The 25,836-nt window shown below is 44.9% G+C and overlaps 1 protein-coding gene across 1 annotated transcript in view; it reads right to left on the bottom strand.

The window, feature by feature from the left end:
• Positions 1-25,836, bottom strand: part of DHRSX (dehydrogenase/reductase X-linked) — a 194,602-nt gene that overhangs the window by 50,048 nt on the left and 118,718 nt on the right. Inside the window, exon 5 of the mRNA XM_065421112.1 lies at positions 11,009-11,216. Coding sequence (XP_065277184.1) covers positions 11,009-11,216 — 208 coding nt within the window. The remainder of the gene's footprint in view (positions 1-11,008; positions 11,217-25,836) is intronic.

Below are 25,836 nucleotides of genomic sequence, written 5' to 3'. Positions count from 1 at the left end.
CGTCTGTTAGTCTATAAGGTGCCACAGGACTCTTTGCTGCTTTTGTAACTTCAGTTATTGTTAGCACAGCTTTTTAAGTTTTGTAACCTTTGCAAGCTCTGTAACCTTTTCAAGTTACCACTTGTATGAACTTCCAAGCTGTGTAATATCCCATCACACACTCAGAGAGAGTGTGAACAAGGGAGTGTATGTGGGATTGGGTGGAGAGGAACTGCAAGGAGAAAGGAGCCCAGAGACAGGAGCCAGGTGTGTCTGATATAATCTGCCCTGAGAAGACAATCACGAAGTGCTGTAAAGAGAAGAAGAACTGGTATGCATGAAAGGAACTGGTCTGGGAATGCTTCCTGGTGATGGACACAGAAGGAAAACTCAGTATACGTGACAGGAGCTGCCCAGTTCCAGAAAAAGGAAGCAGCCATGCACACAAGCAGCTGCTGCTCCTTGACCTGCTCAGCAGCCTGGATTCGTGACCGCAGGCGGACACACCAGATCTACCACGCTTTGGCTTCTCGGTCTCCATGCTGTCTCCGGTAACTCTCCGCCTGTGTAAGTGTGTGGGTGCATGAGGGTATGAATGCCGTGAATGTGTGCATGTATTAATAAGCTCCATCTCTTTTCTATCTGACCTAACAGCGGCAATGTAATAAAACTAATACATTGACCCTGGGTTGGTTTTTAGGGGAACATAGATAACATTAGTGGTGGAGATGCTGGGGAACCACCGATAGGGTACACTAGTGGAAAGGGGTGACAAGGAGTAGAGAGTACATGCGGCGCCTGCTCCCCCTTCCAGGTACACTAGTGGAAAGGGGTGACACGGAGTAGAGAGCGCGTGTGGCGCCTGCTCCCCCTTCCAGGTACACCAGAGGAAAGGGGTGACAAGGAGTAGAGAGTGCGTGCGGAGCCTGCTCCCGCTTCCTGATTTTGGGCACGATGCCGCTGTTTAGAAAGAGAAAGAGCCCCCCCAAATCCACAATGGAGGGGAAAGTGGCAAAAATTCCTCTCCTCCTCCTCTGGGCACACTCCAAGGGTGCTGACCATGGGTCCCAGGGGCGGTTTCATCAGGGGACACCATGGTAGACGTAGAAGATACATACCAGAAATATTGTGAGCTTTATCATCCAGATTCAAAGACTAAGGATTGGGCGGTGGCATGGTTGTTGTGGCAAACTTGTGCTTGGCAAACTGCTAAAGCTGACTATAATTCTGAGACTATGCAAGTGAAGCAGGAGTTGAAGCGAGTAAGGGCAGAAAGGGATATGTGGAAGGCACAGGCACAAGCGACAGGGGCAAGTTGTCAGCAGCTAGCAATCTCCGCCGTCCAGGCTACGGAGAGAGCTGACCAGGCCGAGGAAGAGAGGGAACAATCTAAGGAGTTGGAGGTCCAGGTGGAATGTTTGCGGGGATTGGTGTTAGAGCAGAGGACCCGGCCGGGCGGGAGAGCAGCAGGACCCCTGGGATTGGGGACAAAGGCGCCACTCCGATATGACCTCGGAGACTGGGATGGGGACATATGGTATGATCCCGACCCGGGATGGCCACCAGATGGGCCAGGAGCTCGGCCCGCCCCGGTGGCAGCTGTGCAACGGTTAACTTTCCAGCATGGCCCCCCGGCCCAGGGAGGGAGCCCCGGACCAGTAACAGGGGTAACCATGCAGGAAATAGCCTTGACCCCTGCGGAGATAACTTCTCTTTCTCAGGGGTTAGGGCCAGCCAAGGCAAGCACATTTTGGGAATGGGCATATCAGTTTCTGATGGCAATAGAGGATCAGGGGTTAAACCCAGAGGAGGTTAGGAAGCTGTTGAGGGTGCCATCCACAGTACCGGGGTGCGATATGGGAATTGCACTGCGAACACAGGCAGCTGGACGGTGGCAGTCCCCGTTTGCGCTGGTTCATAATTTGGCTCAAGGAGAGGCACTGCAGGAGGTTAGCCGCCAGTATGCAGCGGGCTCTCGCGCTCCAGGGGAGGCCCCTGACGTTTTTGTGGAAAAAATGGTATTAGTGGGATTGTTAACTGGGAGGTATCCAGCCCACGCCGAGGGGGGAGCGATCCCCAGGACCCTGTCCGAGATTGGGGTCCCAACGGCCGAATTAAGGCTTATTGCAGCAATGTTGCCCAAAGATGTTCAGATGGCTATGGGAGTGTGGAGGCAGGGAGAGCCCCTAAACATATCACACCTTAAGGAAGCGGCGCGCCAGGCCACCAGAGTGGTTGGTCAGCCCGGAATTGGGGCTCCTGCTACCGTCGCTATGGCCGCAGCCCCAGCACCTAGATACAGGCGCCCCCGACCGGACACCAATTGGCTCCGCATGCAGTTGTGGATGGCCTTGAAGGACCAGGGGGAACCAATGGGCCAATGGGACGGGAAGCCTACGAAGCCCCTAGCACTCCGCTGTATTCAGCTGGGGTTGAAGGTCCCGAAGCCAGGGGGCGATATTGGGAACAGAAAAGCAACCTCAGATTAGGGGAGCCCCGACTCCGCGAGTCCACTGGGAGAGGGAAGCATCCAGGAATGGGCCTGGGTGGGACTTCTCCAGGTGGATTCGGGAGGAAGGTTGCGGGTGCGCCTTCGGGTGGGGGGGCCACATGAGCACCCTGAGACATCTGAACTAGATTTTGTGGCGCTGGTGGACACCGGCGCGGCTGTCTCACTGCTTCCCTGCCTCATGCTGGGAGTGTCAATCCAGGGTACCACTGAGATCCAGGGATTTGATGGTACCTTGGCGGAGGGACAAGTGTTGGGACGACTGATCACCCGGGTGGGGAATCTCACTCGAAGATGGCCCTGGATTTATAGCCCCACGACTACAGAACCAATTTTAGGCATTGATTGCTTGCGGGAGGGAGGAATAGTGGTTGATTATACTAACGAAGGTTTATGGAGGACCCCAAACTCCAAAGAAAGACTGGACCACTGAAGTAAGGCAGGGAGATACCGGATTGCTGACGTGTAGTATGCTGGGGGTGGCGGTAGTGACCGGGGATAGCAGGGAGGAGTGGAGGAAGCGCTTTCCCCAGACATGGGCAGCCCACAAGCTGGGCTGTGGTAAATGGACTGGGGAACTAGTGAAAATAGAAGTACCAGTGGTCCTCCCACAGAAAGAATATCCTATCCCCACTGCGGCACACCGGGCTGTAGCAGAGATAGTCAGGGAGCTGGAAGGACAGGGAGTAGTGAAAAGAACGACTTCCCCCTTTAACTCCCCGATATGGCCTGCGAGGAAAGCCGATGGTGTCTCATGGAGACTGACAGTCGACTATCAGAGAGTCAATGCAATGACCCCCCAGTGGGTGCCAATAGTCACGGACATGACCCAGGTGTTACAAGACATACCAAGGGAAGCTAAAAGATTTTCTGTATTGGATTTGTCTAATTGTTTCTTTGCTATCCCGCTCGAGGAAGGATCGCAGGACCAATTCGCGTTCCACGTGGACAGGGTACAGTATTGCTTTACTCGTGTACCCCAGGGATTTCATAGCGCCCCCGCTATTGCGCATAAGGTAGTGACCCAAATGTTAGAGCATCTCCCTCTAGGGAATAAGGCGTGGGTGGTCTCATATGTGGATAATATCCTGGAAATGGGAAGTGGGTCCATTGGGGACAGCTCAAGAATGTACAGGGGACGACCCCGACTACATGTTCCTCTCTACAATAGCCTACAGTTTACATTTAAGTCCTTTTCGCAGCTTCTGGTTTTTTTTAGAGCACCAGAAAGAGCTGGTACCAGCTGAAGAACAACTGAAATGTACCATGGTGCATCATCGCGACAAAACTTCTAGGTTGTCTCATGTTCTGTGTTTTGTGTTTCATGTTTTATGTTTGTCTTGTAGTGCTTGTTTCATTGCTAGCATTATGGTGTATGGTGTTTGGGAAGAGGGAAGATACATATTAGGCAAGGAATAGCAACAAACCATTCTCACAGCCCTCTTTAACTCCAACTAGATCCCTCCCTCTCCTTACCCCTCCATCCCTTGCCAAATTGTCAGTCACATACCTATCCCCATGGTGGCCACGTCCGTCCAAAAGCCTGTGATAACTACCCCCTTTACCAATTGTTTACCTCCCCACCAAATGTTCTGATTTTCATCTAAATGTTGTACGTGAGAAGGGCTGTTTGATGCTCATTGTTACATCCTCCCGTCAATATTTTGATATGTATTTCTGTTACTGTGGACATGCTACCTGTAATGAAAATCCGGAATTGTTCCAGCAGTTGAAGCACTGGCATGGATGAGTGGAGGCACGCCATCCCCCTTTGGATGGTCACCACAATTTGGGGTGACCAAGGAGCGGGAAATGTTATGTAAAGCCTCCACTCAAATGCTATTGTAAGATCTGTAACTTCTATCATTAAGTTCTGCAACCTTTTTGCAGACTTTGTAACTTCAGTTATTGTTAGCATAGCCTTTTAAGTTTTGTAACCTTTGCAAGCTTTGTAACCTTTTCAAGTTACCACTTGTATGAACTTCCAAGCTGCGTAATATCCCATCACACAATCAGAGAGAGTGTGAACAAGGGAGTGTGTGGGGAAGATAAGGGAGTGTGAACAAGTATGTGGGATTGGGCAGAGAGGAACTGCAAGGAGAAAGGAGCCAAGATGACAGAAGCCAGGTGTGTCTGATATAATCTGCCCTGAGAAGGCAATCACGAAGAAGAACTGGTATGCATGAAAGGAACTGGTCTGGGAATGCTTCTCGGTTATGGACACAGAAGGAAAACTCAGTGTACATGACAGGAGCTGCCCAGTTCCAGAAAAAGGAAGTAGCCATGCACACAAGCAGCTGCTGCTCCTTGACCTGCTCAGCAGCCTGGATTCGTGACTACAGGTGGACACACCAGATCTACCACGCTTCGGCTTCTCGGTCTCCATGCTGTCTCCAGTAACTCTCCGCCTGTGTAAGTGTGTGGGTGCATGAGAGTATGAATGCGGTGAGTGTGTGCATGTATGAATAAGCTCCATCTCTTTTCTATCTGACCTAACAGCAGCATTGTAATAAAACTAATACAAGTGTGACCCTGGGTTGGTTTTTAGGGGAACACAGATAACAAAGACTATAATAGGGTTCAAAAAGGAACTAGATAAGTTCATGGAGGATAGGTCCATCAATGGCTATTAGCCAGGATGGACAAGGATGGTGTCCCTAGCCTCTGTTTCCCAGAAGCTGGGAATGAGTGACAGGGGATGGATCACTTGATGATTACCTGTTCTGTTCATTCCGTCTGGGGTACCTGGCATTGGCCACTGTTGGAAGACAGGATACTGGGCTAGATGGACCTTTGGTCTGACCCAGTATAGCCGCTCTTATGTTCTTATGTAATACAGCTGGTCAAAAATGGGGCTTTTATCTGTAGACAATTTTGATTTTCAGTGGTAATTTGAAAACTGAAAATTTTCAGCTGAAAACCAAAATAGATCATCCAAACATCAAAATATTTTGAGTTGGAAATGCTGCTGTAGTGCCTCATGGGAACTGTAGTTCCAGTGCCTCAAGCTCCCATTCTCCTATGTAGGCTGGGCTCCCTGGTTGGAGTATATTTCCCATGATGCACAAAAGTCAACCCCCTCGGAGAGTTGTGATGGTGCATTATGGGAGATGTAGTCCGGCCAGGGAGCCCATCCCATGAAGGAGAATAGGGACATGAAGCAACCGAACTACAATTCACAGGAGGCATTGTGGCAGCATTTCCAAATCAAAATATTACAGTTTTCAGCTAAAATAGCTCATTTTTCTGGCATCTGGGTTTTTTTTGTTGTTGAAAACAGACACCTTTTACAAAAAATATTTATTTAGTCAAAAACACAACAGGCTTGGCAGAGACATTTTTCTACCAGTCTTATATGAGCAATTAAAAATACACGCTAGTCCCAGTTATTCTGAGAGATATAACCTTAGGTGCCATTTCTGGGCAATGAGGGGTTATTCCACACTTTAATTTAAAACTTCACAGGCAGATGGTTTGGATAAAATAAGAAATTAGTCCTGTCTTCCCCCCTGTACCTTCACCAAATCTTCACCAGTATTTTTTAACTGAACTAAAACCAAACTATTTTAAGATATGAATACATTGGCACAGTGTGAGTGGTGTCTGAGGCTAGACATCCAAGTATGACCCCATCTGAGGCAGATACTTCGGCAGCTGGCCCATTCCACCACTCGCATTGTCACAGTTACACTATTTTTAGTGTGCTAACTTGATCAGAACTAGTGTGGGTATGCCTCCTCAAGCTGGGAATTACATCTCCAGCTCCGAGTGTAGACGTACGTTGAAACATTCTGACTGACCCAATCTAATGGTTTTTGTTCATATTATCTCAACAATTCTCATGGAGCAAGAAAATTGTTTCCCACCCACCTCCAGGCACAACTTTGTTTTCTGACATGCAGAGAATACATTCATGGAGTACACTACTCTATAAAGAGGTATTATTCAAAATGTGGATGATGGAATATGATTCGCTTTAGGGATCCCTATTTCCTATGTTGGCTCACGTGAGATCTGTTGAAAATGGACTGGATCTGAAAGACCACATAGACGTTTGATGTTCTTCAGTATGTTCTTCAGCAAGAGGATTGTGAGAACAGTCATTGCTCTTGTGAGTTTACTTTCCAAAAAACCACATGAAACAAGCTATGCTTTGTCCAGTACCGGCTCCAGCTTTTTTGCCGCCCCAAGCGGCGGGGGGAAAAAAAAAAAAAAAGAACCTGATTGAGCTGCCGCCGAAGTGCCGCCGAGGAACAAGACAGTGAGTGAAGGACCCGCCGCTGAATTGCCGCCGATCCAGAGCATGCCGATTGAGCTGCCGCCGCCGCCGCTCCAGACCTGCCGCCCCAACAATGGACGCACTGCCGCCCCTTTCCATTGGCCGCCCCAGGCACCTGCTTCCTTCGCTGGTGCCTGGAGCCGGCCCTGGTTTTGTCAATGTGGAACAAGCTGTGTCTTGTCATAGTGTACCCAGACAGCATGCCCGGTTAGTGGGAAATAAACATTCAGAAGAGAGGAATCGGGTTGGGGGGAGGGTGGAAGGGCAAGAGGATGAGAGGCAAACAGAGAACGAGGAGGTGAAAATGGAGAAGAAAGTGGAAAGGAGAAGGAGAACAAGCAGACAAAGAAAACAAAGGCAAGGATGGAAATCGAGAGGCAGAAGCTAAAAGACCAAGAAGATAGAGAAATAAATGTACAAATGAAAAAAGATTAAAATGTAAAATTAGAAATCAAGTAAACAGATTAAAGAGAGAGGAAACAGAGGAAAAAGGAATGTAATACAACAAAGAAATCAAAAGAAAAGAAGATGCAAATTAATAGATATATAAAAGGGGGAAAGGAACAGGAGAAAAACATGGAGAAGTCAGAGCACTAGAAGCACAAACATGAGAAAGAGAAACATAACAAGGGCCACGGTATATATTTTATGTAACTTTATTCACAGGAAAGAGACCGTTTTAAAATCATTTATCCTCCTGTTGTTTTGTGGCCAGTGTACTCGATGTAGTTTGTGACTTCAAACCAGAATTTTGGGCAGTTGGAGCAAGAGAACAGAGGTATAGGGCAGATAAAGCAGATTATATCCAACTAGCATGGCCCCTGCACCAGAATGACATGCAAATTCGTGAAGCATTCCATTTAAAAAAAAGAAAGAAACAGAAGAAAAATTCAACAAGGAGTCCACAGAGTATGGAAAAGGTGACAAAGGAAGTCTGGTGGAGCAGAGAATTTAACACAGGTCAGCTCCCTGGCTAGTACCCTACCTGGTGTTTGTGCACCAAAGTAGTGATGGCCTTCTACCTTTCTCTCTCTGGTGTCTCAAATGGAGGGATGGGTCTCTCCTCTGGTGTTAATAATGGGTCAACAGGTTGGGCACCACCAATTTAAAATCCCGGAAATGTCTTCGGATGGATGAGTGCATAATAAGCAGTTATCCCTGCTTCTATCGACATTTCTACCAGACTGTCTCAGAGACAGCACACAGAATAGATCATCTCCCTTTGAGTAAATTGCTAACTCTCCTGATAATATGGGGTATGTTCAGCCAATCAGAAAACCAGAACCAATATCATGTGACCAATCAGAACCAACTAAAGGCAGCTCAAAATTACAAAAAGGTATGTGAAAAATAATCTCACATATTTTGCAGTCATCTTAACTGCAAAAACAAGGGGTGATTTTGGCACTGTCTCTTGGAAAATGTGGCAGTTCAGCAGAACAAATGGACAGAGATACACAGTGCCATAAAACTATGTTGGCTTCCCTGGGGCATTACACACACACACACACACACACACACACACACACACACACACACACACAGCATAAAAAAAACACAAACAAAGCATTTGCATCTTTAAAAGCACTATGGGGGCTCACTCCTCACACCAGGTTAAGTCCAAGACAGTGGTCCTAAGTAGTGTGCTGTGGAGCTTTAAGAGTCCTGTGATGTGAAATCTCCCAAGAGCCATTAATGTTACTGCAACATGTAGGCAGGAAAGGGTGAGGTAAGGGTGGTATGACTACTTTAACCGTGATTCTATGGGTTTAGGTCATTATATTACATTAGAAAAGTAGCCATAATCTGTGACGTTAGTATTTTAAAAAACTTTTAAAAGAAAGAAATAGGGGAAAATCATTAGGAATTAGCACAATGAACGATACCATAATGATTATTCTGGGATTTATTTATTATAGGTGTGAAAGTTGTTATATCCTACTCTGAATCAATGCATCTCAAGTTGTATACAATTTCTGTGTATTTATGATACCGTAATAGTTCTCCATGCTGGCACAGGGCCAGGTTATTGAACTCCCTTACATTGGTGAGCAGTTTCTCTCTCTCTCTCTCTCTCTCATACACAACTAAGTTCACTGATTTGAGTGGGGCCATTTGTGTGAGTAACTATTCATCTGGCACTTGGAAAATAAGTGGAATTCCTCTCCTATCTGGGGAGAGGGCTGTCTTTTCACAGATGTAGGTCTGGAGTTCAAATTGCAATTCACTTCTTGAAATCATTGGTGGGCATATATATATGGTAGATCAGAACTCTCTATTCAGGCAGAACTCCCACTGGGATAGAAATGCACAGAACTGGCCAGATTCTGTCCTCATTTACAACTGTGCAACACCAAGACTGCATACTAAAACTCACTGGCACTTTTGCTGCAAGATTTTTCCTATACACATTAAGCCACAGCTTTTCTAAATTAAACATTTATGTTTATATCTCCCTGAAAAAAAGAGTTAATAACAATGAGCTACTGGTAAAATACATCCTAAACTAAAGAGGTTTCTCTGTAATAAAGGAAGCTGTTGTTATCTAGAGACATAGCAGAGCTGCATTAAATGGTGTCATCCAGATCATAGACAATGAATTACAATTGCTCTGCAGAGATTATGCAATATACTTGTGATGAAATGGATAGCCTAGAATAAAATCAGAAATCAGATAGGAAGTCTTGACAAGTTTAATGTGGTGTTCACATGTGAAATATTCCAATAAAAGACACAAGCCGTCTGGCTTTAGGTTTACTTCCAAAATGAAAACTCAGACCAGGTGCCTCAAGGGTCATAGGGACTTGGTATGGAAATTATGTGAAATGCTTAGTTTCAGTATGAAACCAGCTGAAACTCTATGACTTTGACTGCAAGGATAAAGCCATTTGAATTAGTTAGTAAATCGTGCTTGGAAACACAGTTCTCTCTCTCTCAAATTAATTAAACAACTTTTAGGCAGTTACTTATGATACAAGCAACCCTGTTTCACTTAGCATAAAAGTTTGTATTTTCTTGCACAAAAGAGAAAACAGAGTCACATTGTCTGCTATTTGGAAAAATGCTGCTATGCAGCACCTTTGCCCAGTTTAAAAAAAGGCATTAATATACTTTTGGATTCTATTAACCCCTTAATCAGTCAACATTTTTGGAAAGTTCAGAAGACATGGGGGTGACAAAGCTAGGAGGCAGGCAAAGAAGCATAGCCAGTATGTTGGGGTGTGGGTAGATGGTTGCAGTCAGTCACAGGGGCTGATCAGTAAGGCTGCAAGCAGAACAGGGAAAGCTGGCACAGTGTGCGGAGTGGGAGTACTGTGTAGCTGGAGGACAATGGAAAGAGAGCAGGAGCAGCTGGGCAGCAGCTGTAGGTGTACACTTAGGGAAAGGCAAATAAGCAGAGTGGACAAAAGGCTTAGTAGGGATACAGTATGCTAGCTGTGGAGGAAAGCAGGAGAAGCAGGCAGGGGGCTGGGTTATGGTACCTGAGCAGGAGGAATGCCATCTGCAACATGATGCAGTGGCAGCCAGCTGGCAGGGTTTCTGAGGAGAAGCTTATACAGAGTGCTTCTGGCTAGTTAGAGAAGACCTGTGTGCCAGCCAGTGGAGCTGCCAAGGAAGAAGAGGCAGACAGTGTGTGGGTGGAGGAGAAGCTAAAAGCCAGCCAGCCAGGCAGGAGTGGCTGGCTTTGGCAGATCACAAAGTTTCAGTAGTCCAGAAGCACTGAAACCCTTTAAGCTAAGAATGGCTCTGGCACACCACAATAGTGGTGCGTTACACTGGAGGGGAATTATGATGGGGCTCTGTGCCAGCATCTGCCTGTGGATCTGGTTGCAGGACAATTACCTGAATCCAGAATCCATTAGTATTTATCTATGCCATTTTACAAAGCCCCAGTTACATAGAATCCTGCATGCCCTGGTTATGGAGTCAGTCTAATGTTTTTTATTCCACATTCATCACAATTATATATGAACCGAAATGAGCCCAAAGATTTTCAAGGCCTAATGTAAAACAGGCTCAATGTATAAATGTGTTTATATGCTATTTTTCTTTCCTACCCATGACTGGAAGGGTTGCACAAGCCAAAAACTATCACAGCATTATGAAAGTTAATGGTATCAGCAATTATTTGAGCCTCTGGTTAACGAAAATCACAGTTGACATTGAATGACAATTTACACTGACTCTAATCTATGCAGTCTTATGGCAGGCCAGTGCAAACAGAAAAAAGATATTTGTACCTGCTTTGTAAATCATTAAGGTGCAATCTCCCTACATAATGGGTGGCTGATGAGACAGTGATGACTCTAGCATTGCGACTGCGAGTTCCTGATTGCTTCAATGTTTCCAAGAGAAGGTTAGTCAACAGGAAATGTCCCAAGTAGTTCAAGCCAAAGTGCTCCTCAAATCCATCCTCTGTTTTCCTTTCAGGGACCAGCATCACCCCCGCTAAGGAAGAAAGTGCAGAAAAAGTGTGATGACTTCAGAGACTGAATGAGAATTCCTGACACAAAAGCAACACAAGACTCCTGCTACACATCTTAAACACAACTTTCAGCATGACAGATGATTGGTGATTGCAATTGTGAACAGTAAAACTGACACTGATTGACTCCCCTGGAGAAAAATGACAAATTCCAGACCTCAGTTTATCGAACTTGAAAATGGATAGAATCATCCCTCCCTTCCTCCGGCATTGTAAGGATGAATTAGTAAATTTTTGTAAGGTGTTTTGAAAATGATGGGCTCAATTTAACCTTTGGGTTTGCACCAGCTCTCAAACCTGTGGGCCCCTGGCAGTGGTAAGTCCATCTGGAGTGGGAACGCAGAAATGCAAAATGCTCCCTGCCACCCTACCAGTGGGCAGGGCCAGGCTAATCAGCAGATGTGCTCTTCCAGGCAACTTTTCTATTGAATCCTGGCTGGAGTTTTAAAAGCTCCCCTCCCCTAGGGGCAAACCCCCATCCCCACAGCTGTCTCCATGTGGGGGGGGAGCTGGAGCAGAAATAAATCTACCCCGATAAGTATTAACAAAACAGTGTATATACACACACACAGAGTTTTATTAGGACTCATTAGGGAAATACATACTGTGTATATCTATATACACAGTATTTTCAAACTTGGGTGCTTAAAGCTAGGCTCCTAAATCCATAGTTAGGCCCCTATATAAAAGTGGTTTAATTTTCAAGCAGCTGCAGCTCTTATTAACTTCTCTGGAAACTGAGGTTGTTCAACACCTTGGAAAAATCAGCTCAAAGCTTCTATTTAAGTGCCTAATTATGGATTTAGGAGCATAACTTGAAGCACCCAACTTCAAAAATGCTACATGTATCAGGGTGATATGGAAGGTGTATGTATAAAAACAAGAAAAAAAATTGAATTCAAAAGTTATGAAATACATTTCATTTTTTTAAATTCCTGCACAACTGGATTTCACTATTGAGAATCAGAGATGCATATTGTTCATGTAGTTAATAGTTTTGAAGGTTTTCTGCTTTTTCTCTGAAACACTAAGTACCATATGATGGGAAGGTTAACTGTGCTCTCTGACATGAAAGAATATCAGCTTCCTCCCAATGATGCTTCACATTTCCATTAAAAATCTTTTACCAAGAGACAGACTGATGATGGCATACGAACCTCCCAATCTGACTTGCTCCTACTGTGCTTTTGTATCACTGCTTCCTTTTTGGGGTCCAATTGCCAAACAATGTCATTATGCTGCAGGGTGCTTGGAAAGAATGGAGTATTTTTTTTTTTTTTGGTATGGCAAGCTCCTGTAGCAATTTTTTCTAATACATATGTAATTCCTACTCCTTAATGGGCCTATACACTGAAAAATAGATGGCTGTGTGTGACAGTCTGGAATGGGGCATGAGCATTCTGTAAGAGCAGAGATAAATAATTGTACCATTTCTATGTACAGCTCTTTTATACAGTTAGGAAGAGAGAGAGGAGGAAGAAGGGGAAGGGAGTAGAGCAATAGTGGAAGAAAAAAGAAAGGGAAAGGGAAAATGCAGGGGAGAGGAAAGCAGAGGTGAGGAAGCAAAAGAAAGGTGGAAAGGAGACAGAGCATGGGTAGGGGGGAAAGAACAAAGTGGAAGGAGTGAGTAGCTCAGAAGCAATGTAACATGCTACTATACGGAAGACATAGGCTGAACCTCAGTAAAGTCCCTCTCACTTTGCAGGCTGATGGCATAAGGAAACCCGATAGAAGTGATCTGTTCGGGCTCTCTGAAGACCCTGTTTGGCAGGTTATTCTGATATTTTTATGAATCTCTGAGATCCCCGAAATGGGAGGAGCACTCCATAGCCAGTTCATTGCAGTTCATCTGCATGTCAGTTCATATTTTTTATAATTGCGGAGTCCAGACCGCGGGGCTTCTGTTGTGCTCTTCCATTTCCTCAGCTCCACTGAAGCATTGTTATTCAGGGCTGGTGTCCTCCATGGAGCAGCAGGGTGGAGACACCCTGAAGCTGGAGAAGGGAGGAGGAATCCCCCTTCCCTACCCCACAAACCAGTCCAGCCATTTGGGCTGGGCACTGGCAGGAAGGTTATAGAGCAACTTCAAGCTGAGACAAGCTTCCTGCAGAATCCATTGGCTCAGTTGGGGAAGGCTTAGTTTTGGGCCAACCTGGTAAAGCTGGGGTCCCAGTCTGAGTCTCAGCTGCAGTAAAGTGTCAGGAATGGTGAGTCCTGTCACATGGCAGCAGTGGCGCTCAAACACATGCTTGGGCTGGAGGAGAGAGAGAAGTGACAGTCCTGCTAACTAGTGATAGTTTTCAGAGTAGCAGCCATGTTAGTCTGTATCCGCAAAAAGTACAGGAGTACTTGTGGCACCTTAGAGACTAACAAATTTATTTGAGCATAAGCTTTCGTGGGCTACAGCCCACTTCATCAGATGCATGCAGTGGAAAATACAGTAGGAAGATATATATATACACACAGAGAACATGAAACAATGGGTGTTACCATACACACTATAAGGAAAGTGATCAGTTAAGGTGAGCTTTTATCAGCAGGAGAGAAAAAGAACTGTTTGTAGTGGTAATGAAAATGGCCCATTTCCAGCAATTGACAAGGAGATATGAGGAACTGTAGGGGAGGGGTGGGGGAATAAGCATGGGGAAATAGTTTTACTTTGTGTAATGGACCATCCACTCCCAGTCTTTATTCAAGCCTAATTTAATGGTGTCTAGTTTGCAAATTAATTCCAATTCAGCAGTCTCTTGTTGGAGTCTGTTTTTGAAGTTTTTTTGTTGTAATATTGCGACTTTTAGGTCTGTAATCGAGTGGCCAGGGAGATTGAAGTGTTCTCCAACTGGTTTTTGAATTTATAATTCTTGACGTCTGATTTGTGTCCATTTATTCTTTTGCGTAGAGACTGTCCGGTTTGGCCAATGTACATGGCAGAGGGGCATTGCTGGCACATGATGGCATATATCACATTGGTAGATGTGCAGGTGAACGAGCCTCTGATAGTGTGGCTGATGTGATTAGGTCCTATGATGGTATCCCCTGAATAGATATGTGGACAGTAATGTTGACAACAGTTTAAGTGCATCAGAAGGCAGGAGGTTGATCACAGAGGGCCTTGCACATCCAAAATAAAGTAAATGTAAAACTCCAAGCGCTCCTTCTGAACTGAACTGGATTATTCTGTCCCCCATTCAGCATGTAGGAATCAGACACAGCCCACAGGGCCAGGGAAAATTCTCATGGCACAGACACAAGTAGGTTTGCCAGGTGTCCTGTTTTCAACCGGAACACCCGGTGGAAAAGAGACCCTAGCGGGTCCGGTCAGCACCACTGACCAGGCCGTTAAAAGCCTGGTCAGCAGCGCAGTGGGGCTAAGGCAGGCTCCCTGCCTGCTGTGGCGCTGCGAGCTCCTGGAAGCAGCGGCATGTCCCCCCTCCAGCTCCTACGCTGCCCCCGCCCCAAACGCTGGCTCTGCAGCTCCCATTGGCCTGGCCGTGCCTCTGTGTAGAAGCTGGACGGGGGACATGCTGCTGCTTCCGGGAGCTGCTTGAGGTAAGTGCTGGCCAGAGCCTGCACCCCTGACCCCCTCCCATACCCCAACCCCCTGCCCTAGCTTGGAACCCCCTTCTGCACCCAAACTCCCTCCCGGAGCCTGCACCCCATGCCCCCTCCCGCCTGCCCTAGTCCTGATCCCACTCCAGCCCTCCAAACCCCTCAATCCGAGCCCAGACACCCTCTCACACCCTAAAGCCCTCATCCCCAGCCCCACCCTACAGTCTGCACGCCCAAGACGGCGCATTCATACACCCCCCACACCCCAGCCCCCTGCCCCAGCCCCCTGCCCCAGCCCTGATCCCCTTCCTACCCACCGAACCCCTCAGCCCCAGCCCGGAGCCCCCTCCTGCACCCCAAATACCTCATCCCTGGCCCCACACCAGAGCCCATACCCCAGGCCCATACCCACACCCCAACCCCTTGCCTCAGCCCAAAGCCCCTTCCCGCACTCTGAACCCCTCATTTCTGGCCCCACCCCGGAGCCCGCACCCTCAGCTGGAGCCCTCACCACCTCCTGCACCCCAACCCCCTGAGCCAGTCTGGTGAAAATGAGCAAGTGAGTGAGGTTGGGGAGAGCGAGCAACAGAGGGAGGGGGGATGGAGTGAGTGGGGAAAGTGGCCTCAGAGAAAGGGCGTGACAGGGGCATGGCCTCAGAGGAGGGGCAGGGCAGGGGGCGGGACAAGGGTGTTCAGTTTTGTGCGAGTAGAAAGTTGGCAACCCTAACCAGTGGGCTGCTGTAGGCAGCTGTATGCTGTCCCCATGCCCGCCCAGACATAGGGGTGTGTGTTAAGGTAGAAGAAGACAGAGCTGTGACGCTTGCTTCTATAGACATTCTGGCTTCCGTCACAAGCCATAGGCAGGCCTGGGGAGGCTGTCATAACTTAGAGCTAGAGCTGTGCAAATAATGGATTTTTCAGTTCACCAGCAACTCTGAAAACTCAGGAAAAAAAATGTGTTTTGTGTCAACCCAAAACACTACATTTTGTGAAATTTTCAGCAAATCAAAAAGTCAAAAATATTTTTGCTTGAATAAAACATTTCATTTGATGAAAAATGAAACTTTTCATTTAGATTCTGAGCATTTAACATTTTTGAATTTTTAAAAATAAATATGAGGAAATTTCTAAATGAAAACTGGTTAAAACTGAAAAATGGAAATGCTTTCATTAGAAAGTGTCAAAATGAAACATCTAACTTTGTCAGAGGTTTTCTTTTTTCTACACACACAATTCAGAGAAACCAACAGGCATCCGCGAAATGTTTCAGTGTTGCTGAATTTGCATTTTTTGCCAAAAAATGTTTAGGATGAAAAATTTCAACCAGCTCTAGTAGAGCAGCTCCAGGGCTGCACCAGGAGACGTTTTGAGCTCTGGAGATGCATTGAATTTGGTGAGTGCAAAGAGGGCTTAAAGATGCCTTTGCATTCCACCCCCACACTGGGGTCCACCTTTTGGGCTGCAGCTCCAGGAGGCACAGCACCAAATCTGAGCCTATGCCTGTGATCCTGATGAGGAGGGAGAGAGCTCACACCCACTCAAGGGTGTAATTTCTAAAGTATAAATTCCATCAAACTATTCTGGTCACTGCTTAAGAGCTTCCTCTTTGCAGAAATTCTTGTTCAGTCCTTGAGCAGGCACAGTCATTTCTGCTAGAATGTCTTCCTCCTCCTCCTCCTCCTCTCTCTCTTTTTTTTTTTTTAAAGAATTTGTTAACTAATATTAATCTAACAACAAATTTGACAAACTGAGATTTTTCAGTATTCAACAAATATTTTTCCCCATTCTCCTAAAGGCTTTGAAGAGATTCACATCAAGGTTAGTGAAAAACCTTTCCTGCAATTTGAGGAAGAGCAGTTTTAATGTCCATAGCTACAGGAAGACAGAGCATAACTACAGTGAACAACTGAACCGGGTCGGTTTTCTGACAACAGGGTAAACCTCACAAGTGTAACAAGCTCTCTTTTTTAAATTATTAACTAACATTCAGTAGGTATTAAGTGGTACACTATTGATTTTCTTTTGTTCAGACACATCATCAGCTTTACCCATGGGCCCTGAAGGGGTGAAGTAAAGAACAAAAGCTATTTCTATTTTTCCAATAGCTCAGAGACTATTTGATGCCAAGAACATGCAGCATTTCCTTCTTATATCCTCACTGCAAACTACCTGGAGCTGAGAGGGATATTAGTATTCTTCTGATACGGAAGCCATATAACAATATCTTTCAGACTTGTTTCATTACAAATTGCCTTGGGACTAGTAATTCTCCCCAGTGTTTTTAGAGTGGCTTTGAAAGTGGATTTAAAGAAGAAATGGCAACATACAGACCATTAGCATTCACAATCTCTGTTTTGATTCAACTGTCTTATATGTTATTTTCTCTGATTCAGCTGGATTGACTCCAGAAATCTTTGTTTAAACAGACATCACCAATAGAAATATGACACTAGAAAATGAATTAATAACTAAGCTGCTAATGGGGCTTTTGCTTTGTGATTGAATAACAATTATTACTGAAGTATCCAAGCAGAGGACTGACAGCATGCATACTGAGAACCGCATAAAATGCCATGCTGCCATGAGATTCTGCAAAATACATAATTAATAATAATAAATTAGCACAAGCAAAAATATTGTACTTCATTAACTGCCCTGAAAGACCATTCTTGTAAAGATAGTTATATTCTAGTGAGTTGCATTTAGAAGTATTGTTGTATACATAAATGTTTTAATTAGCTACACTTAATAAGAAGGCATTTATAATGATTATCTTCTATGAATGGTGAATAACGGGGAGTTTTTGCTAAGTTTTGAGATATACAGTTGCTCAGTGAGAAATGGCATTGTGAATCGCCTTGTATTTTTTCTAAAGAAACATCTCCCTTGGCCGGGGGAAGGAAGCCAATGAAAAAAGCGTTATATTAAAAGCCTGGCTTATCTCATACTAGTCCATCGTGCACATGGCGTAACAAGAGGTTCAGGACTGGCATAGTAAGTGTTACAGGTCAGGACCACGGAACCTTCACAGAACTGTAGGTAGGAACTTACACAGTGGCTGGCTGTACTAGAGTTGATTATAAGCATTGCTACTTTGCTTCCATGAGAAATGAAATAGTGTAAGTAAATGTAATGTAAAAGCTTTAAAACAAAGGATTTATTAAAGAAAGACTGTTATTTACAAAGAGTTGCTTCAATTTGTTTTGTTTTAAAGATATTTATATTTCTCAAATTTTACTTTAAATAAATCAAGCATGGCACAAAAACACAAAAGATTCAAACTCTCTCTCCCATGGAGTAATCAACATGTCTCCCTTGCCTGCCTGTTTTCAACTGGCTCAGGGAACAGGAGTCCCAAGGAGAGCTGTGCAAATAACAGGTTTTTCAGTTTGCTGATGGGTGGGGATAATTTCTGGTTGAAGTCAAAACAATTATTTTTATTTGCAAATTGAAAAGTAAAATATTTAATTTAGGACTGAACAAAGTTAAAATGTTTGATTTTGATTTTAACCTTTTTAAACATTTGATTGTTTTGGCTATAAAAATAAACAGGAAATTATGAAACAAAAAATTGTTTCAAACTGAAAAACTGAAATGTTTAAATTTAGAAAATGTCAAAATGAAACATTTTGATTTTTTCAGAATTTTTTTTCTCCCTGACTGAAACAAAACCCGACACGAATTCATGAAATGTTTCAGTGTTGCTGAATTTGCATTTGTCATCAAAAAATTTCTGACAAAAAATGTCACCCAGCTCTGAGGGCATTGCTACTGCACCTAAGTCTCCATCCATGGCAGCACAAGGCAATGCTGGGCATCGAGATGGCTCAGTTATATATATTTACATGCAATTCACTTTGCAGAGAAGCTGAATCTCTCTCTCAAAGTATTTTTCACAGGCTTTATATTATTCCCAGATGTGCTTTCCTCTGGTTTACAAAGGAAGAGTATGTTCTAAAAAAGAAATTCTAGGGGGAACAATGAACAGAAGGCTGTTCCACATGAGAGGACAAAGGCATTGTCTACACATAGTTTTTATACCAGTGTAACTATTTCTGTTAGGGATGTGATTTTTTTACCAACATGGTCATGCCCACTACGCTAGTACAATTTATATAGTTCCAAAATAGTTATACTAGTGCAATCCCTATTGTGCACATAATTATACTGGTAAACAGGTATCTTATACTGGTATAGCTTGTTCCCCTTCTGTACAGGAATATCAGCATAAGCACCTTTATGCCAGGATAACTGCATCCACACTATGGGGTTGTACTGCTTTAATTATACTGGCATCTTTATACTGATATTCTACACACAAAATCTATGTTAAAAGAACATTATTAAGGTTTCAAAGTCAAGTCACTCCATAGTTGGGAAATGCCAGAATGAAAGTTACCTGTGGAATCATAATTTGGCCCACTTGTGCCTATACATTATGATACAGTCTTTAATGAAATGATCACATAATATTTTTTCTACAGGGGGTTGCACAGGTAACCTTCATTCTGTCATTTCCTAACAATTTTTTGCATGTAATTTCCTAGATTTTAAAAAAGCAAACTAAAAATACAGAAATTCCATTGTGTGGCATCATATTGACACCCACAGGGTCATCGGCAAGGTTGGAACATATATAGATCCACCGTATAGACCTCTGCCACTTGAGCTAACAGTTTAACTGAAAACAGTAGTAGGTTGCAACAGAGAGTCCTGTGGCACCTTTAAGACTAACAGATATATTGGAGCATAAGCTTTCGTGGGTGAATGCCCACTTCGTCGGATGCATGACGAAAGTTGTTATCCTCTATGTGGGCCAGAATCAGAAAGTGATGAGCCACTTTGCCATGGGGTTTCAGAGATATTTGCTGACAGCAGAGGAATGGTGAGTCTCGGGTATCTCTGGTTCCATTCCAATGCCTGGAGGAGGAGTGTTCTCTAGTGGGCACTGCCTCTTCTGCCCCTTCCCCTTCAACCTGTCTCTGTCCCAGTCCTGTTTCTTCTCCCCTATTCCTCATCCCCATCTCATTCTCTTCACTTAGACAGATCCAGTGTCACCCCCCACCATACCTCCCAGTTTTCTTGCCCAGACAGACCCAGTTCCCTGGCTCCTGATCTGATCTGTATCATTTCCCCCACTCTTACCTCCAATCACCTCCCCTCCACCGCTCATGTTCCCCATCCCCACCAGCTCCCAGTCCCACTCTCTGTTCCTGGGCTCCTCATCCAATCTCATTGTACCTGCAGCTCCTTGTCCCTGTTTCTTTGCTCAGCCTCCGACCCCACTACTCCAGCTCCTCAGGGCTGTCTCTCCTCCCCGCTGCTGCAGTGGTTCTCAGTTCCAGTCTCCTTTGCCCAGCCAGTCCTAAACTCCTCCCATCTCAACTCCCATTTTCTCTCACTCCCACTCCAGTTTCTGCCCACCCAGACTCCTTGTCCCAATCTCTTTCCTCCCTCCCTTTTCCCTCAAGGGGTCTAGCTCTTGTTCCCTCTGTATTTGAATGAGGCAGCTTCCTCTTCCATCCTGCTTTCCCTGCATGGGGGTCACTGAAAGCACAGGAGAGACAGGCTCCCTGCTCTCAGTTCAAGTGCCCAGACCTAGACCTGGCACAGCCCGCAGTAGACCAGAGTGGCAACTGCAGGAAAGTCTTGCTTAGCCCTGAGATGGAGCAAGCACAGTGCAGACGGAATCTTCAGGGAGTTTAGCTGACACAAGGAAGAAAGGAGAGCAGCAGAATACGGACCCTGGACTTCAGAAAAGCAGACTTTGACTCCCTCAGGGAACAGATGGGCAGGATCCCCTGGGAGAATAACATGAAGGGCAAAGGGGTCCAGGAGAGCTGGCTGTATTTTAAAGAATCCTTATTACGGTTGCAGGAACAAACCATCCCGATGTGTAGAAAGAATAGTAAATATGGCAGGCGACCAGCTTGGCTTAACAGTGAAATCCTTGCTGACCCTAAACGCAAAAAAGAAGCTTACAAGAAGTGGAAGATTGGACAAATGACCAGGGAGGAGTATAAAAATATCACTCAGGCATGCAAGAGTGAAATCAGGAAGGCCAAATCGCACTTGGAGTTGCAGCTAGCAAGAGATGTTAAGAGTAACAAGAAGGGTTTCTTCAGATATGTTAGCAACAAGAAGAAAGTCAAGGAAAGTGTGGGCCCCTTACTGAATGAGGGAGGCAACCTTGTGACAGAGGATGTGGAAAAAGGTAATGTACTCAATGCTTTTTTTGCCTCTGTCTTCACAAACAAGGTCAGCTCCCAGACTGCTGGACTGGGCAGCACAGTATGGGGAGGAAGTGACCAGCCCTCCGTGGAGAAAGAAGTGGTTCGGGACTATTTAGAAAAACTGGATGAGCACAAATCCTTGGGGCCGGATGCGCTGCATCCGAGGGTGCAAAAGGAGTTGGCGGAGTGATTGCGGAGCTATTGGCCATCATCTTTGAAAACTCATGGCGATCGGGGAAGGTCCCAGATGACTGGAAAAAGGCTAATGTAGTGCCCATCTTTAAAAAAGGGAAGAAGGAGGATCCGGGGAATACAGGCCAGTCAGCCTCACCTCAGTCCCTGGAAAAATCATGGAGCAGGTCCTCAAGGAATCAATTATGAAACATTTAGAGGAGAGGAAAGTGATCAGGAATAGTCAGCATGGATTCACCAAGGGGAAGTCGTGCCTGACTAACCTAATTGCCTTCTATGATGAGATAACTGGCTCTGTGGATGAGGGGAAAGCAGTGGATGTGTTATTCCTTGACTTTAGCAAAGCTTTTGATACGGTCTCCCACAGTATTCTTGCCGCCAAGTTAAAGAAGTAGGGGCTGGATGAATGGACTGTAAGGTGGATAGAAAGCTGGCTAGATCGTCGGGCTCAACGGGTAGTGGTCAATGGCTCCATGTCTAGTTGGCAGCCGGTTTCAAGCGGAGTGCCCCAAGGGTCGGTCCTGGGGCCAGTTTTGTTTAATATCTTTATTAATGATCTGGAGGATGGTGTGGACTGCACTCTCAACAAGTTTGCAGATGACATTAACTGGGAGGCGTGGTAGATACACTGGAGGGTAGGGATCGGATACAGAGGGACCTAGACAAATTAGAGGATTGGGCCAAAAAAAACCTGATGAGGTTCAACAAGGACAAGTGCAGAGTCCTGCACTTAGGACGGAAGAATCCTATGCACTGCTACAGACTAGGGACCGAATGGCTAGGTAGCAGTTCTGCAGAAAAGGACCTAGGGGTCGCAGTGGACGAGAAGCTGGATATGAGTCAACAGTGTGCTCTTGTTGCCAAGAAGGCTAACGGCATTTTGGGCTGTATAAGTAGAGGCATTGCCAGCAGATCGAGGAACGTGATCGTTCCCCTTTATTCGACATTGGTGAGGCCTCATCTGGAGTACTGTGTCCAGTTTTGGGCCCCACACTACAAGAAGGATGTGGAAAAATTGGAAAGAGTCCAGCGGAGGGCAACAAAAATGATTAGGAGTCTGGAGCACATGACTTATGAGGAGAGGCTGAGGGAACCGGGATTGTTTAGTCTCCAGAAGAGAAGAATGAGGGGGGATTTGATAGCTGCTTTCAACTACCTAAAGGGGGGTTTCAAAGAGGATGGAGCTCGGCTGTTCTCAGTGGTTGCAGATGACAGAACAAGGAGCAATGTCTCAAGTTGCAGTGGGGGAAGTCTAGGTTGGATATTAGGAAACACTATTTCATTAGCAGGGTGGTGAAGCACTGGAATGCGTTACCTAGGGAGGTGGTGGAATCTCCTTCCTTGGAGGTTTTTAAGGCCCAGCTTGACAAAGCCCTGGCTGGGATGATTTAGTTGGGAATTGGTCCTGCTTTGAGCAGGGGGTTGGACTAGATGACCTCCTGAGGTCCCTTCCAACCCTGATATTCTATGATTCTATGATTCTAAAATCTAAGATGTCTCTACTGAGCATATGTGAATTGCCATTTTTCAAAGGCTTATAATTTACCCAAACTGGGGTGGATTTTCACAAAGATGGCAAAAGACACCCCCTGCCAAGTTTCAAGTCCCTGCTCCAAAGCATGGGGACACTGGAGTTTTTTTTGTGTTTTGTTGTTGTTTTTTTAAAGGTTGCTAGACGTTTTTACCCTGGGCAAAATAACTATTTTCCCCTCACCTCATTGTCAGAAACAGTTGAACAATTTTGGCTGAAATTTTCCAAAAAAATAAAATAAATAAAAATCCAGCCTGAGGCAAACACACAATATGGAAAATTTCAGCCCAAACAGTTGAAGTAAGGCAATGTTATAAACAACTGAAAACAGGGTCTTATAATGAGACGTGTCAGGCAACCTTAATAATAGGTGGTGTGAGCAGTCCTGCCTATAGTAACTGCATCCACAGTAGAGAAGATTAACTGTACCTGTATAGTTAAAGTGGTACAACTTTCTAGTGTAGACAAGGCTTAGGTTTATCAGGTGCGGAGGCAGGGGGGAGAGACAGAGAGCCCAAATGCAACAAACAATAACTGAAACTCATCAGGTTTTTGACAAAAATGAAAAGCCTATAAATATAATATTCTCCTTAAGGGCTGATTTGATTTTTGACACACCTGAATTCTGCCATGGGGCACAATAGTGTGTTGATTTATGTGTATTGTGAAAATACATAAAACCCAACCTGGCTTTCTAGAAAACACAAAAAACAAGTTACAAATTCATATTTAATTTTAATACATTGTTTTATAATGGATTTTTTCTCATTAAAACAAAATAGAGCATTCTTGGTTGGGTCTGGCTGCAGAAAAACATTTTATTCCTGAAAATTCATTCCCTCCAGTGCATTATTATTCAAGACAAGCATTCACAACCTCAATCAGAAAACAGATTAGGCAGCCACACCATCCTACTTCAATAAGAAATTATGCTAGAAAGTGAAATTTCTTATTTTGTGATTTGCATTAAAAATAATTTAATGTAGAACAAAATGAAAGGGTTTGGTAAAAAATAAATTATGAACCCAATCCTGCTCCCACTGAAGTGAATTGCAAAAGTCCCATAGACTTCAATAGATTAAGATTAACCAATACAGCACATCTGCAGCTGAGCTTTGTATCTATGTTCTATTGATCAAGTTGGCATCATTAATTTGCAGCTGAGACATGAAACCAAAGGTGGTCAACTCGCCACCTGTGGAGACTGAGATATTTACAGTTTCATAGAGTGTTTGACATCATGGGATGAGAAAAATCTTTTAAACTAATTAGGAAAAAACAAGACCGTACTAAACAAAAGTCAGGATTTCAATGTATGCGATGTGGATTCTCTGACTGCCAGAACTATCCTGAATGAGCAAGTTGCTATTGTTACTGACTTGTTTTTATAATGAACATGTAGACCTTTTAGAAGAGTTCTGATATGTTTATCAGGTGAAGTTTGTATAGATCATTTCAGCTGACAACAATACCACTGAAAGATGCAGCTGCTGGATACAGAATACTATTGAAAATCTGGGCACTTAATTTAGATGTCTACATTAAGAGCTAAGCTTGTCTGAAAATCCAACCACTTATGTGGGAGATTAAATGGTAGCTGTTAGATGCTGAGTTTGTCTGAAAATCTGGCTCTCCATGAATATCTCACATTTATACAACAAATTAGTGTTACACACAAATATCCTTATGCCTCCTTCAGTACTGCCAATAATGCATGGAAGACCCTCTTTGAGCTAATCCAGAAAGTCACTATCTTCTCCTCCTTCAAAGTTCTCCCCTAGACCCAGCTCTGCCGTGATGCCTGTAAAAAAATCAGCTAATTAACCACCGTGTGAAGGGCAAGTGGGGCTAGTTGGCTCTGAGGAACTGTAGGTGGTAATATAGGGCATAGGAGATGAAGGATGGTCTTGTGATTAAGGCATTGGACTAAGATTCAGAAGATCTGACTTCAATTCTTGGTTCAACCATAGACTTCTTGTATAATCTGGGGTAAATCACTTAGGCAAAATCTGTGCTCCATTGAACTCAATAGCAAAACTCCTCACTGACTTTAATGGGGTTTGGATTTCACCTTAAGTTTCTTTGTTTCTGTTCTCATTTGTAAAATGGGGATAACAATACTTCCTTTCTCCCATACTGTCTATCTTGTATATTTAGATTGTAAGCTCTTAGAGGCAAGTGTTGTTTGTTTCTATGTATTTGTACAGCACCTAGCACCATATGCGCCGACTCCTTGTGTGCTCCAGGGCTGGAGCACCCACGGGGAAAAATTAGTGGGTGCTCTGCACCAACCAGCAGCCAAGCTCCCTCACCCTCTGCCTCGCCTCCTCCTCCCCTGAGCGTGCCACATCCCCGCTCCTCCCCTTCCCAGCGCTTCCCGCCGCCTAACAGCTGTTTGGCAGTGCTTAGGACTTTCCAGGAGGGAAGGGGAGGAGCGGGGATGCAGTGTGCTCAGGGGAGGAGGCGGAGAAGAGGCAGGGCAGGGGAAGGGACTTGGGGGAAGGAGGTGGAATCGGGGTGGAAAGGGGGCAGGGCTGGGGTGGGAAAAGGCAGGATGGGGTGGGGACTTTGGGGAAGGGGTGGAATGGGGGTGTGGTGAGGGTGGCGCAGGGTCGGGAAGAGGAAGGGCAGGGTCGGGTCAGGGGTGGGGGTCGAGCACTCACCGGGCAGAGGGGAAGTCGGCGCCTATGCCTAGCACCATGGGGCCAGGATCTTTACTCAGGCTGCTCGGTGGCACCATAATATAAATAATAAATTACAACTTACTTTAGCTATTAATAATAAATTTTAGGTGTATGCAAATTGTATGTATATTTGATTGAATCCCTTTGTCCCCTACCCATCATATATCAGTTTTCTTCTTAAGGTTCGATCCTGTGAACTACTTAAGCACGTGAGTAACATTACATAAGTCATTAGTCCTTTTGACTCCATGAGACCACTCACCTACATAAAGTTACTCATATGCATAAGTGTTTGCAGGATCGGAGTCTAAGTGTGTATGCATATATATGTGGTATATTACACACAAGCACACATACATAACTCATACACATATCTGTCTCTATAATTTTGATT

The sequence above is a fragment of the Emys orbicularis genome, chromosome 1, assembly GCF_028017835.1.
Source record: "Emys orbicularis isolate rEmyOrb1 chromosome 1, rEmyOrb1.hap1, whole genome shotgun sequence".
In the NCBI taxonomy this organism is placed as follows: Eukaryota; Metazoa; Chordata; order Testudines; family Emydidae; genus Emys; species Emys orbicularis.
This window is presented reverse-complemented; position numbering and strand designations above follow the sequence as displayed.